General features: G+C 49.3%; 1 protein-coding gene across 4 annotated transcripts in view; it reads left to right on the top strand.

Moving 5' to 3' along the window:
• Positions 1-17,972, top strand: part of LIMK2 (LIM domain kinase 2) — a 58,835-nt gene that overhangs the window by 37,100 nt on the left and 3,763 nt on the right. For all 4 annotated transcript variants that reach the window (XM_032883448.1, XM_032883447.1, XM_032883451.1 and 1 more), the window contains 13 exons: positions 4,746-4,881; positions 5,538-5,647; positions 6,225-6,413; positions 7,607-7,712; positions 8,074-8,270; positions 10,168-10,354; positions 11,193-11,279; positions 12,180-12,311; positions 12,473-12,529; positions 14,612-14,677; positions 15,671-15,845; positions 16,564-16,619; positions 17,637-17,794. In XM_032883448.1, coding sequence (XP_032739339.1) covers positions 4,746-4,881; positions 5,538-5,647; positions 6,225-6,413; positions 7,607-7,712; positions 8,074-8,270; positions 10,168-10,354; positions 11,193-11,279; positions 12,180-12,311; positions 12,473-12,529; positions 14,612-14,677; positions 15,671-15,845; positions 16,564-16,619; positions 17,637-17,794 — 1,656 coding nt within the window. The remainder of the gene's footprint in view (positions 1-4,745; positions 4,882-5,537; positions 5,648-6,224; positions 6,414-7,606; positions 7,713-8,073; positions 8,271-10,167; positions 10,355-11,192; positions 11,280-12,179; positions 12,312-12,472; positions 12,530-14,611; positions 14,678-15,670; positions 15,846-16,563; positions 16,620-17,636; positions 17,795-17,972) is intronic.

Consider the following 17,972-nt stretch of genomic DNA (forward strand, 5'->3'; position numbering starts at 1 on the left):
CAAAAGTCCTGAGTTTGGGATCCCTGGCTGGATTGGTTGGTGGAATATGTGACTCTTGATCTTGAGGTTGTGGGTTCAAGCCCCACATTGGGTAGAGCAATTACTTAAAAATAAAATCATTAGGAGCACCTGGGTGGCTCAGTGGGTAAAGCATCTGACTCTTGATTTCGGCTCAGATCATGATCTCAAGGTCCTGGGATTGAGCCCTGCATCAGGCTCCATGCTCAACAGGAATCTGCTTCAGATTCTCTCCTTCTCCCTCTGTTTCCCCACCCCACCCTACAACCCACTCACCCACTTGCTCTCTGTCTAAAATAAGTAAATAAAATATTTTTTAAAAAATAAAAATCTTTAAAAAAAAAAAAAAAGTCCTTAGTTTGGATCTGAACTGCCCACTGAACTGACCCCCAAGTTTCCGTTCACTTGGCGGCTACCCAGGCCCACTTTAGTGCTTTGGGAGAGGAATTTTGGAGGTTGCCCTCAGTGCATGTGGACCTCTCTGTGATCTCTCCTGGCTGGAGGGTTTCGGGTCTATTCACTCTGGTTGTTTGGGAGAGGTTGTTGACCAATGCCTCAGACCTTGATTTATAGCTCCACTACTTCTAAGCTGGATGCCCTTGGGCAGCCCACAGCTAGGGCAGATTTTGACTTTCACTTGAAACTTTAAAAAAAATTGAAAGCTGGAAAAAAAGCCTTGGCTTTGGAGAAATATATTGTGACCATGGCCTCCAAGAATCTGAGGGGGGATTTTTTGGAGTAGCTCCTTAAATTTCCAGAGTGTATTTTAGATTCTTAAAAAGGCAGAGACTGCTGGGGAACACACAGCTGTGGACTAAAGGAAGGAGAGAATTATTGTGCCATTTAACATTCAGTACTTGGATTTAAAGAAAAACCTCATTATGTGTTAACCCCCAAAGGGACTTGAGCTCTCAGGGCTCCAGACTACCTTATTTTCACAGATGCAAATCCTGAGGCCCAGCTTAGTGAATGTGCTGCATTACTCTGGTGATGCAGTCTAGTGGAAATGGCTTCATGGCCAAGTATACACAGGTTAAAACTCCAGCTCCATCAATACATATTAGGTGACTTCGCAGAAGTGATTTGACTCTGCTTTTCAGTCTCTGGTCTTAGAATAGGGATAATCCTGTCACCTTGCAGGATGTGATCAAGATTAGAGATGGTGGAAGTAAGGCACCTCATACAGTGCCCAGAATACGGTTGGCATTCAAGTAACAGGTAATAGTAACTCTCCTTCATTTCTAAACTAGGACTCTAAGTCTACCACTCCAGTGACCTAAGAACCAGTTGTGACAAAACAGCTTAGGGACCCACAGCCAGCCCTCCTATCAGCTGTTCAGCTTCCTGTTCTTCAGACACCTGTGACAGCCAACTTTGACTATATAGCTGGCCATACCCTCCAAAAGGCATTTCTTGACACAGATGTGTGCATTGGTAATGTTCTCCAGGCAGGTGTTCTTCCCAGAAGCCTGGCGTGGCTCTGTCCGGCATGTCTGCACTCGTTTCTCTCCCCACTCTCCTGGGCCTGGCCAGGGCTACTCGCAACAAACAAAAGCAGGATATTGGCAGTAGAAAGGAGGACGTGTTCTGGTACTCCTGTGCCCTGCAGCACACATACCATTGAGAGGGTGTAACAGGGCCCAGGCCTGCAGTTAGGTGCAAATACAGCTTTTCTCCACTGCAGACAGCAAAGGGCAAGACCTGGTGACCGTGAGCCACAGAACGCTTGTGCTCCCATCTAGACTGCCTGTTCTTGCCACTCCCACCATTTTCAGTTGGAAACATCTGCCAAGGGCTTACTCTGCTAGGCCCTTTGTTAGGTGCTGAATCTACCAACAGTAAATGGGACTGCTCCTGTCCTCAAGGAGCTCACAATCTAGTGAAGGAGAAAGACTGGTACCTAAGAGCTTCAAGTCAGAAGCTGGGAGGCAAGAAGGAAGCCCCTGCTTCTAGTGCTGGCCATTTGCTAGGCTTCTCACAGTCATTCAGAACTGGATTTAATGTCCTCACTGTTACCCTGAAAGTAGGTGGTGTCGTCGTCATTTCACAGATGAGAAGTGAAGCCGCCAGCCCAACATCAGTTAGGGTAGTAAGTGGTGATTCTGAGATTTGAACCTTGGATCATTTAGGGAAAGACCTGATATGCACAGGATTAAGGGAAATGGGGTATAATTACCTCATTTTACAGGTGGGGAAACTATGCAGAGAGAGAAAGGGCCTTGTCCAAGGGCAGGTAGCTCCCAAGAACTTGAACCAGACCTCATTCTTCCCAATTCAGAGCTCATCTTGCATGCCTTTTACACTGAAAGGAGTTTGAACTGCTTGCCCAGAACAGGGTCTTCCTCCACCACCTCCTATAATTCATGGTTCTGATTATACACCATTCTAGGTACTGCATACCCATACTCTTCATGCTGTACCCAGCTCTCAAGTCCTTGAAGTTCAGTATCCAACGAACAAGAGGAAATGCTATAGGATGGGAATGATTGATGGCAGAAGCCATCCGAGTTGAGCACCAAGAGGGAACTGGACACTCCTTAAAGAGAAATTCTCAGGGTCATGCTTCTCTAGACCTCCCTCGCTTGGTTGCTTTCCACAGCTGCTTCAGTGCCTTCCTGTCTCCCTCCTCTACCTCCTGCAGTGCCCGGAAGTAGTAGCATCCATTGTGACCTCTTAACCTTTCATTGTAAAGTTTTGTTTAGACTTTCTCTTCCCTAACTCATTATAAGCTCTTGGAAAGTGGAGTAGGGAAATTTGTACCTCTATCTTTTATATCTACAGTGCCTGCCAAGTTACTGTAATAGTATACTTGCTTTGCTCTTCACAGTTTGCAAAAGGCTTTCCTCATATATTAGCTCACTTGATCTTCACAGTGCTCTTTGTACTAAGATGCTGTTGGTCACATTTTGTCAAGGAGGAAAAGCAAATGAGAGAAGTTGTCCAGAGCTACCCAGCTAGTGGAGGAAGTGGCAAATAATGTTAGTGGCTAGCATAATTATCATCTGCTCTTAGCAGTTAACACTTACTGAGTTCCTCCTGGACTTAGCCTTTTATACAAACATCTGTATAGTTCAATACGTGTTATTTCATTTTCACAGTAGTCCATTTCACAGATGAGGAAACTGGGTCAAAGAAATAAGGTAACTTCCCCAAGATGACATGAGTTGGCGGGGTCAGGATTCACACTAAGAGGTCGCTCCATCCTGCCTCTTAGAAACAAGGATGTGGCCGGGGTGGGTGGTACAAAGTCTTGACAACAAGAGTAGATTCTTAACTGGAAAGATAACATGGGCTCAGCAGGCCAGGAAGCACATAGCTCTGGGTCCTGGGAGGCTCAGAAATGAGGAGCTTAGCTTATGTAGACTTGGCCTGAGAACACACCCAACCTGGCTGAGGGGTGGAGCTTTACAACCAGGTAACTTGGAGGAGAAAGGAGCTGTGGGTCTAACCTGTGTCTCACACAGTGCTAATGGAATTTTGCCCCCCACGGTTATTTTATTTTGAAAATTTTCAATTATATAGAAGAGTTGAAAGAATAGTTCAAAGAATACCCATGATTTGTTAACCTCAAGCCCTTTTTTCTTTAAGTATGTACACACAGACGTGCACACACACACACACACAGTGTATTTTATTTTTGCTGAACTATGAGAAACTAGGTTGTAGATAACTTTCACCCTTACTCTAACAATGTTTCTTCTAAAAATTCTTCTATATAACCAAAGTATCGTTATGGCACCTGAGGAAGTAATAGTAATTTCACAATATAATCTAATGTACAGCCCAAATTCAAATTTCCTCAGTTGTTCCAAAATGTCATTCATGGCTGTTTTGTTTTTCAGTCCAGAATTGAATCCTAGGTTTAAGTGTTGCACTTGGTTGCCGTGTCTCTAGGCTTTTTTAATCCCTGTACCTTTATTCCTTCACGACATTAACTTTTTGGAAGAGTCAAGACCAGTAGTCTTACAAAATGACCCACATTCTGGATTTGCCTGATTGTTTCTTAATGCTTAACATAATTTTTTCACAAGAGTGTTACATCAGTAATGGTGGTGGTGGTGGGTAGGTTTTTTAAACAGAGGTGATTTGAGCTTTTTTGGTTCATCAAGATACCTGTGGAGACCAGAGGTTTTTAACTGGGGCCATGAATTGGTTTAGTCCTTGACACACATACACATATACACACACACCACACACACACCCCATACATAAATAATATGCACATTTTCAGGGCACCTGTGTGGCTCAGTGGGTTAAGCCTCTGCCTTTGGCTCAGGTCATGATCTCAGGGTCCTGGGATCGAGCCCCACATCAGGCTCTCTGCTCAGTGGGGAGCCTGCTTCTCCCTCCCTCTCTGCCTGCCTCTCTGTCTACTTGTGATCTCTCTCTGTCAAATAAATGGATAAAATCTTTTTTTAAAAATGCACATTTTCCTTGTGTGTGCCTTTTTCTGAGAGAGGCTTCTTGACCTTTGTTAGATTCTCTAAGGGCTTGAAGACCCAAAAAGGTTAATGTCTGCTAGGTGAGGCAGGCAATACAGAACTGGGATCATCTTCACTCTGAATCAACTTCCTTTGAAGGGCTAGCAGTAAACTGTAACTTTCCCCCATCCTGGCTTTGGATCAAAGAGAGGTCTGTCCGTTTTGTTGTTAAACATGGGAGCTAGAGACAGCCTGTATAGCCTGGTTCCAAGGATCCAGAAGAATATCTTGCCTCCTGCCTTTCAGGTGTTCAGAATGCCAGGATTCCCTCACCAACTGGTACTATGAGAAGGATGGGAAGCTTTACTGCCACAAGGACTACTGGGGGAAGTTTGGGGAGTTCTGCCATGGATGCTCTCTGCTGATGACAGGACCTGTCATGGTGAGTGAGTCCCTCTTGGTCATTAGAGTCCATTGATGGCACATCTGGTTCCCCATGGCCTTTCATCTTCTAGTCTTCCATCAGCCAAACCCTCCCCTTTTATTTCTTTAGCCATTTAACAAATGTTTGTTGAATACCAGTTAAGTGCCAGGTAAGATCTTTCCCTTAAAAACTTAACAGTCTGATTTTGGGTGTGGGTGGGTGGGCAGGGAGGAAACACAATACAGTGCAGTGAAGACCTCAAAGAGCATTACAGGTTGAGGAGGATACACTCACGTTGTGTGCAGAGAATCAGAAAAGGAGACCCTGGAGTGGGGCGCAAGAGAGAAGTTCTACCTTCCCTACCTGCTCCAGAAAAGGGCTTTAAGCCTAATCACAGATTTGCCAACCCTGTGTTGGAGGAACGGTCCCTTTCTAGTGGGGATGATGACTTCTGGCGACTTGCTTTCATGGATTAGACCAAAACATTTTGTAATCTCAGAAATGACAGGGAGGCACCAATCTAACTCGTCCTCTGGAAGCTCCTAGGGCAAGGAATGCAAAGGTAGATTGTGACTGGGACCTGTACATCCTTGATTGAAGGTCACCTCACCTACCCCTACCCTCCAGCGGTGATGTCTGTCATCTTGTCGACCCTTCTCCCTATCTGCTAACAGGTGGCTGGGGAATTCAAGTACCACCCAGAGTGCTTTGCCTGTATGAGCTGCAAGGTGATCATTGAGGATGGGGATGCATACGCCCTGGTGCAGCACGCCACCCTCTACTGGTAAGGTGGTGTCCATCCTTCCCCTGTAAGAGTGGCCAAGAGAGAGAAAGAGGTGGCAGTGTGAGTTGGACAGAAACAGCGAGCATATCACAGCACTGGATTCCTATCATTCCAAGGCCTGTAACCACCTCTGTAATCCGTAAGCAAGACAGTTAACATCTCTCTGCCCTCTGTCCTCACCTGCTGTGAGAATAATGACACTTGGCCCTGGAGTTCTTCCGAAGGGAGAGTGGCTGGGAAAATGCTCTCAGAGAAGGATCCCAGAAAGTTAAAGGCAAAAGCCCCTTAAAATTCACTCGGTCCAATTACCTCAATTGACAAAGAAGTCAGGCTGAGGCCCTAAGAGGGGAAGGGGGCTTGGTTCTCACTGAGTCAAAAGCAGAGCAAAGAGAACCCAGGTCATTGCGCTTACATTCCCAGGCTACCCTAAAGACCCTGGGCTCCTCATTCTGAGCAGACAAGGATGGTAATAGCGTGAATGTGGGTACTATTGCTTGAAGCCACATGGTGCAGTAGTTGCTGGGGGCTTCCAGGTGGGGCTCCAGGATCTTAGCCCCCTTTATGTTCCTCTTCCCAGTGGGAAGTGCCATAATGAGGTGGTGCTGGCACCCATGTTTGAGAGGCTCTCCACGGAGTCTGTTCAGGACCAGCTGCCCTACTCCGTCACACATATCTCCATGCCAGCCACCACCGAGGGCAGACGGGGCTTCTCCGTGTCTGTGGAAAGGGCCTGCTCCAACTACGCCACCACTGTGCAAGTCAAAGAGTGAGTACTCTGAGGACCCCTAGAGCCGGACTTGTTACACAGAGCCCTTAGATGGAGCTCCAGGGGTGCGGAGTTCCCTTCACCCCCATCTCCTATCTTTCTCCTGGAGCTCGCTATGCTGTAACCCCACCTGGATCTTGGCACATACTCTTCCCTCTGACTCGGTTGCTTCCCACCAGATACCAATGCCGGAACGGCTCACCTTTCACATGTCAAGTTTCAGATCATGTTTATTCTTTGAAATTATCTGGCTTGAGTATGTGTATTAGTTTATCATCTGTTCTCCTGATGAGTTCCTTGTGGAACTTAGTCTTGTTCGGTATTGCATGCCCAGGGCCTAGAATGGTGCCTGGCATGTAGTACATGTTCATTGATTATTGTTTTGTTGGTTGAGTAAATGGAGGAAGGAAGAGAAAAAAGTTAAGATTTCATCCTAGGTCCAGGCCAGAGACCAGATAGGAAAAGAGTCTGTGTTTGTCTAATACCATTAGTGAGGCACCTGTGGCTGCCAACGCTGTAAATAGTGATTGTGTGTTTACTGTGTGCTGAGCACCAGGTGCTTGCAGTATAGGTGAGAGGTACGAGGGTTGGGGGAGTCATCAGGAAGTGAGATCTGCACTCAGACCTCATTAGATGAAGAGGGGAAGCCATTGTGTTCAGTGCAGAGGTGGGAGTCCGTGATTGTGTCTAGTGTAGATTGGGTGGTTGGGAATAGCCAGAAAGGGGGCTATTAAGACATATAAGGATTATGAAAACTCAGGAGGTCTTTTGAGGGATAAGCAACAAGGTTATGCAACCCAATTAGTGTTCTAGAAGGATTGCTGGGATGGGTGCTGGATGGGAGAGGCGCAAGCCTGGTATTGTAGAGACCATTTAGGAGGCTATTGAAAGATCAGGTGAGAGGTGTTGGTAACTATGGTGATGAAGTGAAGACAGGGTTTTTGAAGACAGAGGGGGTTGGGGGACTCCAGGTAGAGAAGATGCCATCCAGGTCTCTGGCTTAGGCCACCGGTTGAGTGGGGGTGCCCTTCACAGAGGGCACCCTGTAAAGGACATTGCATTTCTCCTGTGAGTGGTTTGAGTCTTGAGGGCTGGTAGGAGCCTGGGGCGTGGTGAGCCTTCCTGCACAAGTGAAATTGGTCAGATACATTTTTAGGATGTCTTCGTCCTGCCTCAACTCTTGTCTGGCCCAGGGTCAACCGGATGCATATCAGTCCCAACAACCGCAATGCCATCCACCCTGGGGATCGCATCCTGGAGATCAATGGGACCCCTGTCCGCACACTCCGAGTGGAAGAGGTACAATGTGTGTCCTGTCTGTCACGTGAGGATGGGACGTGGAACAGACCCTCTGGGACATCATGCTATGGCCTTTGCCTTTCTCCACCCCCAGTCTATCTATTGTCTTGCCACAGAGCTTGTAACCACTGGTGACCTCTTCTGTCAGGCTGGCACATTCCAAGGACAGCAGGGATGGCCTGACAGATGAGATATCTGACAGTATGCCAGGGACAGGGCACTGGGGGGCTCCTGGCAGCTGGAGGCCACCATTAGCAAGTTGAACATTGGCCATAGTGTGCTTGGATCATCTGGGCTGACGGTGGGTGGCCTGGGTTGGGACAGCCTGTGGGATCCAGCCTTACACTGCTCTTGGCTACAGGTAGAGGATGCGATTAACCAGACAAGCCAGACGCTTCAGCTCTTGATTGAACATGATCCTGTCTCCCAGCGCCTGGACCAGCTGCGGCTGGATGCACGACTCTCTCCCCACATGCAGAATGCTGCACACTCCCATACCCTCAGCACCCTGGACACCAAGGAGAATCTGGAAGGGACACTCAGGAGACGCTCCCTGAGGTGCTACCTCCTATCCTGATCCGTGCTGACCCATGCTTATCCCTCAGATGAGGTTGAGCTGGCTTTGGGAGGCTGGCAGGGTTAGGAAGGGAAACCGCTGGCCAGGGACGGGCCATGAGGATTGTGCTGACCCAGCTCCCCCCATGGGAGTCACAGTTTATAGCTAGGGCCTGTGTGTGATCTGACCCACTGTCTACCAGGTTTCTTTAGAAACCGGATAATCAGGCCCTGTCCACTGAACTCTCCTGAGCTGAACAGGAAGCACCAGTGCTGGCTCCTAAAGGACCAGCAAAGGGAGGCATGGGGCTCAGAGGTTGGAGTAGGGGTACAGGGAGGATTAATAAGTATAAATAAGAACACTGGAAAGTATAAAGCAAGAGATGAATGCAAGCTGTTTTAGATTTGAGGGACCAACATTTAAAACCCCAGAGTTGTCCAGGTGCAACAGGAGGGAGCACTCACCCTGGATGTAGGTGCCAAGTAGGGAGACTGAAAGAACAGGAGTTAGACGCAGCAGCTGTCTAGATAGACACACCCATACCATGCCTTTGAGCTGAGCTCCCTCCCTTCACAAATCACTTCATCTCTTGAGCTTCTGTTTCTGCATCTATGAAGTGGGGTTGTAAGACAGAGATGGCTGTCTCACCAATTACATAAAGATTCAGTGTGGAAAGGGATGCAAAGTAGCACAGTGCCAGCAAAGGGTCAGCACTAAGTGAGGTGGTGTTAGTATCATTAGGAGTCAAGCTCTCTGTCCGCCCTCCTGATCATACAGACTGAATCACTCAGGTCACTTGCCTGGCATCTGGTGGAAACATGGCCCTCCCCACAGGTTGCTGGCATGAACTTCTGGCTGCCCTCTTGGCCTCGGCGCAAGTGAGCTGGTAGAGTAGTGCGCCCGAGGGCAGAGAAGCCTTGAGCACGTGGGGGTAGCCAGAGAGCTGCTTAGATATCTGGAGGGCCATCATTGTGGGAGAGAGGGCAGCTCACCTTATGTGCGTCTGTGGGCGTGGTTGGTGGGCGGCAAAGAGAGTAGAGCAAGGGCTACGAAGCCTGTGGACGGTCCTTTCTCAGAGCCCAAGTGAGACAGGATGTACGGGAGAGAAGTTTTCAGGGTTGCAGTTCACCTGCAGTGACTTCAGCCTTCTTGTCCCTTCTTCAAGAAGCAGTAACAGCTACCGACCATTACTGTTACGGACTGCTCTTAAAAATGTAAATACGCTGGCTCTGTTGCTGTAAGAATCATACATGCTCATTATTTTAGAATTTGGGAAATGTAGACAGGTAGAAAGATGAGCAAAATAGCCAGAATCCCATGTCATTTTTTTGGATGGTGGTAGGCTCTCTAACCCATTTTAGCACTTTGACTCAAGCAGACGTGGGAAGTGGTGGACTGCCACCTTACAGCGCTGTCACGTATTGAGTGCTGTAAGCTAGTAACAGTCATTCCAGGTGAGTACTCAGGGTTCCTGCCTTTTTTTTTTAAAAAAATTATTTATTTATTTATTTATTTATTTATTTGACAGAGAAATCACAAGTAGGTGAGCAGGCAGAGAGAGGGTAAGCAGGCTTCCCACTGAGCAGAGAGCCCGATGCGGGGCTCGATCCCAGGACCCTGAGATCATAACCCGAGCTGAAGGCAGAACTTTAACCCACTGAGCCACCCAGGCACCCCGAGGGTTCCTGCTTTGATACTTAAATAAACTGCTGATGTTTGCAGCCCCAAAATGGTACATCTCTCTGATGTAAGAGTTCCTTCCCCTCATCATAGCACCAGAACTACAGACATTGGGATTGGAAGGGTAGTAGGGTGGCCTTAAGGTTTCTACTTCCAAGGTTTTACTGGCGGGTCTCTGAGGACTATCCTAGCCCTATCCTCATCTTTCTTCATCTTTAGGCGCAGTAACAGCATCTCCAAGTCCCCTGGCCCCAGCTCCCCAAAGGAGCCCCTGCTCTTTAGCCGTGACATCAGCCGCTCAGAATCCCTCCGCTGTTCCAGCAGTAACTCACAGCAGATCTTCCGGCCATGTGACCTGATCCACGGGGAGGTCCTGGGGAAGGGCTTCTTCGGGCAGGCCATCAAGGTGAGTACAGGCAGTAGCTGCTCTGCTTTTCTTCCCCCAACCTCTCTCTCACCTTCTTTCGGGGAGTTCTCATCACATGCTCTCACTCCACACCCTACAGGACACCAGGCCCCTTTCCTGGCTGCAGGTGATGGTGTGAGGGCTACACTCTGGCCCTCCCAGGCCACCTAAAGGCAGCGTTGCTGTCACAGTGAGCTTGGTGGACCTGGAGACCCAGGTTGGGATGAATTGTGCCCATGGTTCTGCCACCTCCAGTCAGCAGATGTTTTTAGGTACCCTGAGGCCTCAGTGCTGGGCATATTGCAGGGAGCACACGGGGGAGTGGCTCTTGCCTCCCTGATGAACAGTCTTGGGGACTAACCTCTCTCTCTTTCTCTCCTCCTCCTCCTCTGCTGAGAGCTGGGAGGGGGGGTCAGGTAAGCTGTGTGTCTCAGCTTTCAGGGCCTTGGGGCTGGAGAGCTCACCCTGACCCACCCAGCTCCCTGGTGCATGTCTGTGGCACTGACCCTCCTGTCCCTAGACTTCTATTTGCCCAAGGGATTCACTCCTGTGTCAGATGACCAGAACCCCTGCTTGGCTTGGCAGTGTCCCCTCCTGCCTCCTACACTTCCCTTTTCTGCATTCTCGCCTCCCCTCTGTGCATGCCCAGCTCTCCAAGGAAGAGGGTATGCTCCCCTCTGAGGCCCCTGTTACTTCATGCTGTGTCTTCTACAGATGAACTCTGTCAGTCTGATCTGGCTCAGTGTGTCTTCCAGGGGATGGGATGCCTAGTTGCATATATTTCCACACAGTTCACCAGGACTCTGTGCCAGTAATAGTTGCCCTCCTTTGTAACTAGGTAACACACAAAGCAACTGGCAAAGTGATGGTCATGAAGGAGTTAATTCGGTGTGATGAGGAAACACAGAAGACTTTCCTGACTGAGGTAAGAGGATGGGGTGGTGGGAGTTAGGAGTTCGGTGTCACTGTTGGAAGAGGGAAAGATCTTAATAAATAACAGTTTCAGAGGAAGCTATTTTATTTTAAGATTTTATTTATTTATTTATTTGACAGAGAAAGACAGCGAGAGTAGGAACACAAGCAGGGGGAGTGGAAGAGGGAGAAGCAGGCTCCCCGCTGAGCAGAGAGCCTAACGCAGGGCTCTATCCCAGGACCCTGGGATCATGACCTGAGCTAAAGGCAGACACTTAATGACTGAGCCACCCAGGTTCTCTGGGAGGAAACTTACTTTAGAATCACTTTCTTAAAAGCAGAGGAGAAAAGAGCTCTAGATGAATGGGTAATTATCTGTTCAGTGAGCATTTACTAATAACAGCATGATCTGGGTACAAAGGATACAGTAACAAATGGGATGTGGTTCAGAGGAGCTTACAGCTAGTGGGGGTGATGGACATGAAAACAGACCAGTTTAGGACAACTAGGAGTTACACTCACCACCTGAACACCCTGCTAAGGGAGCCTGGAGTGGGGCCTCCCAGAGAACTGTCATCCCTGGAGTGTTTACACAGTTTTTACCACCCTTCCCAAGTTGTTCCATTCCTTTGGTTGGTATTCCTGTGGTCTGGCCATTGCCCTCCAGGCCTTTGTTTTACTCTCAAACCCTCCTATTTCAGTTCCCCCCAAATAAAATTCCTAGAAAAGCAGGATCCCAAGGGTGAGGCCTCTGAGGCATCCCTATCCATGTGGAAGTATTCTATCCTATCACATAAGACTGGAGGCAGGAGACGCAGGTGACACTTGTCAGACTAGCTCCCTGGAGGGAAGGGGATAAGGAAGACATAGTAGGAAGTAACCATCCACCCTCCTTGGCCTTTACCACCCCCAGGTGAAGGTGATGCGAAGTCTAGACCACCCCAATGTGCTCAAGTTCATTGGTGTGCTATACAAGGACAAGAAGCTGAACTTGCTGACAGAGTACATTGAGGGGGGCACACTGAAGGACTTTCTGCGCAGTGTGGTAAGCAAACCACCTTCACGGCTTTGCTTACAAAGGGTCATGCTGGGCAGGACTGGGCACAGGCAGGGAGGGTTCACTGGCAGACCACGTTCACCCGTGGGGGCTGGATTCCAAATGGGACAGGGCCCCACAGCCTCTGATGGCATTCCTTCATCCCATAGGACCCGTTTCCCTGGCAGCAGAAGGTCCAATTTGCCAAAGGCATCGCCTCTGGAATGGTGAGTTCTGCCAACAACTGCCAGGGGTGGGAGTGAGGGGCGAGGCGGGCTGGGGAGTCAGGATAGCTGCAGGGATTATAGGCAGGGGCCGGAAGGCAGAGCCCCCAGCCTGGGCAGCTTGTGTGGCCTGGGTCAGTCAGCAGCTATTTAATGAGCTTCTCTCAGTGCCTGTGAAATTGTCCCCAGTTGCCTTCTCTTCACTTACAACCTACTCTCAACGAGTTCTAAATCTTTAAGGCAAACAGGGCATGGGTAAGGCAAATTAGTAGTGTCCAGCTGCTGTGGGAACTTGGCACAGGTAGAGAACTTCATGGCCTATGAAATCAGAGAGGGGCATATATGTTCTAGTTAAGCCTGAAAGATGGATCAGAATTAGATAAAAGTTCCTCTTGGCAGAGAGGCCCCAAGGTTGAGGTGATGACAGCAGCACAGACCTGGGAGGAGGGAGGAGGAAATAGTGTGTTTCACCTGGGGATGGAGACCAGTTATAGTAGTAATACCAGTGACTATTGCTGAGTGCTTCCTATATGCCACGCACTGAGCTGAGGGAGTGACATGTATGTATGTGTTCCTCATGACAACCCCAGTTTCCAGATGAGAAGCTGATGCTAGAAAGGGACAGAGCAAGGAGATTAGGCTTGTCAGTCTGACCCCCAAGCCTGAGATTTTAATCACTGCTCTTCATGTGGGGTCCATGAAGACTGTTAGTCTGGAGATACATGAAGATCCCTGTGTTTCAGACTACTGAGTCTGGATTTTATTTAGAAAGCCAAAAAGACGGGAGTAAAAGATACTTAAATAAGTTTTGTGAGCAGAGCTGTGGTTTTTTTTTATTTTATTTTAATATGAGTCTGGTGCAGTCAGTAGGTGGGGGTCAAGTTAGGAGAACAGAAGGCAGGGAGACCAGGGGTGGGGCTAGTGAAACATTTCGGGTTTCTGAGTTAAGGTATGGCTGTGGGGATGGGAGACTGGGAGGCAGGGTGCAGAGAGACTAGTTGGCAGCAAGGGAGCAGAGGTACGGGGAGGAGGAGTTGGGGTGGCTTGAGGTACCTAGAAGAATGGGGGTCATTTACCAGATGTTTGCTGGGGCAGTGATGTTGGGGAAACAGGCTTAGGAAGAGCTAGTGTTGGCTGAGGCTGATGTGTGGTTAGTAGGGGTCAGCATGTGTAGAGAAGGTGGCTTTGAGGAGGCTGGAAGGAAAATGTGGGCACGTTAAGAGTCTCAGGAGTAGGTATCATGGGAGAAGTGCAGGCAGCCTTTGGAGAAAGGACAGGCAGGCAGGTCACAAGAGCTACAACATTCAGGAAGTGCTCCCTGAATATGTGAGCAGAGCCAGGAACCTCTGGGATGGAAGCAGTATTGTAAGGGACTGGAGGGGGTGGTGTAGGTAGCTCCTTCCACATTCTCTGGGGAAGGGAAGAGAAAGAAAAGGAAGTGGCTGCAGAGTGACAAGAGCCAGGAGTGGAGGCCTGGATGTTGTGGGGGCAGGGAGTGGAATAGCAGAGATTTGCATGAAAACATTGGGGTAGGAAGAGGGAGAAGTTAAAGTGTAGACAGGGAAGAGCAAGGAGCGTGCTGAGACTCAGGGAAGGAGAATGTTAGGAATACAGAACCAGCTAACCAGGGGGAAGTCACTGCTTCCCCTATGACAGGCAGGAAGGATCCAGGGCAACTGAAGCCAGAGATTGGGGTGAGGATGGCAGTGAAGGGGCCTAGGAGCAGTGCATCTGAGGGCACTCACTTCAGGTGGGTAGAGGAGCTGGAAACATGCAGGAGCCAGGGCCCATAGAGTTGGGGACTTTAGGAGGGAGCTGTGAGGGTCTAGAGCAGCCACTGGGTTGGGGTCAGTGAACAAAGGATAGTCAGAAGGTCGTAGCAGGAAGAGAGAGGAAGCCCAGGCAGCCTTTAGCTTTCTATTGGTGTTGGGACAAGGGAGTGACTACAGGAGGCCCTCGCCCTAGGGTCCAGGTTGGGTTCTGAAGCTGAGTAGGGATGGCCTGGGAGAAGAGCAGCCCCCAGTTGAGGAGTCTGCAACTGCTTCAATTACTGGCCATTGGCCTCAGTTGGTACTTCTGTTCCAGGCCTATTTGCACTCCATGTGTATCATCCACCGGGATCTGAACTCACACAACTGCCTTATCAAGCTGGTATGTCCCACCACCCTGAGTCTCCCTGGGGCCAGCCCTCTTGCCGTGTCACAAAGGAAACTTATTGTCCCCTTGTGCTTTGACCTAAGTTGTCACCTAGGGCTCCTTTCTTACCCTTCCTGCTGCACCTGATGCTCTCCTCTGTCTTCTGGGGCTCTCAAATAGATGCCAACACAATTACACCTCCTCCCAGTAGCAGGCTTTGAAATCCTTTGGTCAGAGGGAGTTCCAGAAGTTCCTTAACTGTATATAAAGCCCTGTTGTTTTTCCTGGTTCCACCCCATGGTAGTTCTGTAATGCAGCTCCCTATACACCCTGTTCTATAGCTGTGGCACTTCGAAGCCTCACTCTGAGGCCACAGAGCTGGTAAATAATACAGTGGCCAGTTTGGGGCCAGCATTTTTCTCCACCACCCATCAGCTCTGGTTGTTAGCAAGTCTTTTCTCCTGTTAGCTTGCAGTCTGGCTCCCTGGGTGTCCAGTAACTGGCTCTGGCTGGATGACCCTCTGGGTCCATACTAAATAATCTTAACCCTTTTCCGCATGACTGCCCTGGAGCTATTTGAAGAACTTATCTCCCCCCAAGTTTCCCCACTGACTTCTCCACCTTATCTTTTTCTGTCTTATCCTGCTTCTAGCCAGGCCTTAAATCTGTTGGGGAACAAGGCAGAATGGCGAAAGAAAGAAAAGAAAGAGAGAGAGAGAGAGAGAGAGAAAGAAAGAAAAGAGAAAAATCCCTTTTTCTGCCCCTGAGTTCCACTTTCCAGATCCCAGAGCCTTACCCTCCAGGCTCCAGGATATCTGCTGTGAACACCCCAAGGTCTGGGGAATCTGTTACGCAGATGCAGACTGTTAGAAAACAAATAACTAAGCCTTGTCAGCCAGAGAGATCTTATACTGTGACTCCCCTTTACTACATACCTTTTCTCCCTTTCTCAATGACTTCTTTTGGTAATGTTCTCACCAAGCCCTTACCTGGCCCTTGTCCTACCAGGACAAGACCGTGGTGGTGGCAGACTTTGGGCTGTCACGGCTCATAGTTGAGGAGAGGAAAAAGCCCCCAGTGGAGAAGGCCACCACCAAGAAACGCACCTTGCGTAAGAATGACCGCAAGAAGCGCTATACAGTGGTGGGAAACCCCTACTGGATGGCCCCTGAGATGCTGAACGGTGAGTCCTGACACTGGACAATGGAGGGGAGTTTGGGGTCCACATCTTGGATCAGAGTCCTGGGTGTTCCAGGGGAGGCCTGTGAAGTGTAAGACCAGGTACCCACATCTGATGGCTAGATGATTTATCCTTTGCCAGACTGGATCTCTTAAACTCCTTCCTCCCTGATCTCCTGGACCTAGGGTGAGATCTGACTGACTTGTGCCCCAGGGGTAGCTGAGAACTCCAGGTGTTCATTGCAAGATTTTGGCTTTTCTTTCACCCTGCTGAGAGCTGAAGTATGGTGCCCCCTTGTGGACAATGTTCAAACCAACCAGAGATTACTGGGGCTGGGATTCTTGAACTGGACTGGGTTGTGAGGCCTCAGAAATGGCCTGATTCAACTGTTTTATGGAGTCAGAGGCCCAGAGAAGTTCAGTGGCTTGCACAGGAACATACAACTAACTAATGACAGTGCAGGTCAACCCCGATCCAGTTCTCTTTCACTGTCCCATGCAGTTTCATTTTGGGCAGTGTGTTTTATAAGACTCTGAGGCAGCCCACGCAGGGCTGAGGAAAGACAATATTCAGAGGGCGCTTTGTCCTGGGCAGCCTTTACGGCATCCCAGCGGAGCCTGTTCTAGCCCTGGTTTTTGGCTGTGGCCTGGTTTGGCCCCAGACTCAGTACAGAGTGGGTAAGAGACTAAACCTAACAGCCTGCTCTCCTGTGTTCCCCCAGGAAAGAGCTATGATGAGACGGTGGATGTCTTCTCTTTTGGGATCGTTCTCTGTGAGGTGAGCTCCAGCCAGCACAGAGGCCAGGCCTGAGGCAGCAGGCCTAGTAGTTCTGCCCTGCCTTAGTACTGGGACTACTGTTCCTCATGATGAGCATTTCCACCATAAAATCCGCACGAGTGGTGTAGGGTTGTACAGTTTATCACACATCTCTTGACACACTGGAATCTCCTTGGTCCCATGAGAAGGATTGGGCAGGGTTTTTTCAGGTGGTGAGAGAGGCTCAGAAAGGGGCAGGGACTTGCTCTTAGTCCCATAGCCAGTAAGGGGCAGATGAGAGGGTCCTTACAGTTGTCTGACTAGCTCTTGGTCCAGATGCAACCTTTCCCTTTGGTCTCCCTTCCCTGGGTCCTAGTAGTGCCTTGGTCCTCAGCCCCACAAGTGGAAGTAGCCACTGCAACAAGTGCCAGCCTGTCTAGCACAGTACTGAGCACTAGGGGTGGACACTGTGAGTCTTGGGAAGATCTCTGCCATTAGGAGCTTAGCTCAGTGTGTCTGGAAACAGTCAAGCACATATGTTCAGAGTCTTCTATAATTCCTACAAATGGTGAGAGGAGACAAGGGACAGTTGGAATAATGAAGGAGGGTTTTTAAAAAATTATTTTCTTTAATAGAAGTCAGTTGAACATTTATTGTGTGCAAAGCACAAGGCTGCCACTGAAAGGTTGCAGACATGAATCTGACCCAGGACCTCACTTCCCAGAGCCTGAACTCTGACAGGGGACATAGACATGAGGGGACACAGCAGGGCAGAGTGGGATGTGTGGAACTGCCTCTCCAATTTGAAACCCCTTGCTTCTACTACAGTGAAGCCTCTTCTAAACCCTCCTCAGTAACCAGATTCTGAGTTGAGAGAAGAGTCTGAATTAGTGACATTTGGGCATGGGGGACAGTTCTCTAATCTTGGTTTTTATCTCCCTCTTCTACCCATCCTTCCTGTCCATACACTAGTATCCCACTCCCCTGTGACTGCACCTACCACAGTCCATTCCTGACCAGCCATCTTCTCATCTGCAGATCATCGGGCAGGTGTATGCAGATCCTGACTGCCTGCCCCGAACACTGGACTTTGGCCTCAACGTGAAGCTCTTCTGGGAGAAGTTTGTTCCCACAGACTGCCCCCCAGCCTTCTTCCCCCTGGCTGCCATCTGCTGCAAACTGGAGCCTGAGAGCAGGTTGGTATCCTGCCCCTTTCCGCCAGCTCACACAGGCCTGGGATGGTTGCCCCAGCCTTGGCCATCCCCAAGCCCTTGCCAGGTACAGGGGTGGCAAAAGCCTTGAGCTCAAGGATGTGGCTGTCAACCACTGAAGCTGCCCTAACACTGCTGACATGCCTGGTGGGGTTCTGAGGGG

The sequence above is a fragment of the Lontra canadensis genome, unplaced genomic scaffold (assembly GCF_010015895.1).
Source record: "Lontra canadensis isolate GAN:19392208 unplaced genomic scaffold, GSC_riverotter_1.0 scaffold87, whole genome shotgun sequence".
Taxonomy (NCBI): Eukaryota; Metazoa; Chordata; class Mammalia; order Carnivora; family Mustelidae; genus Lontra; species Lontra canadensis.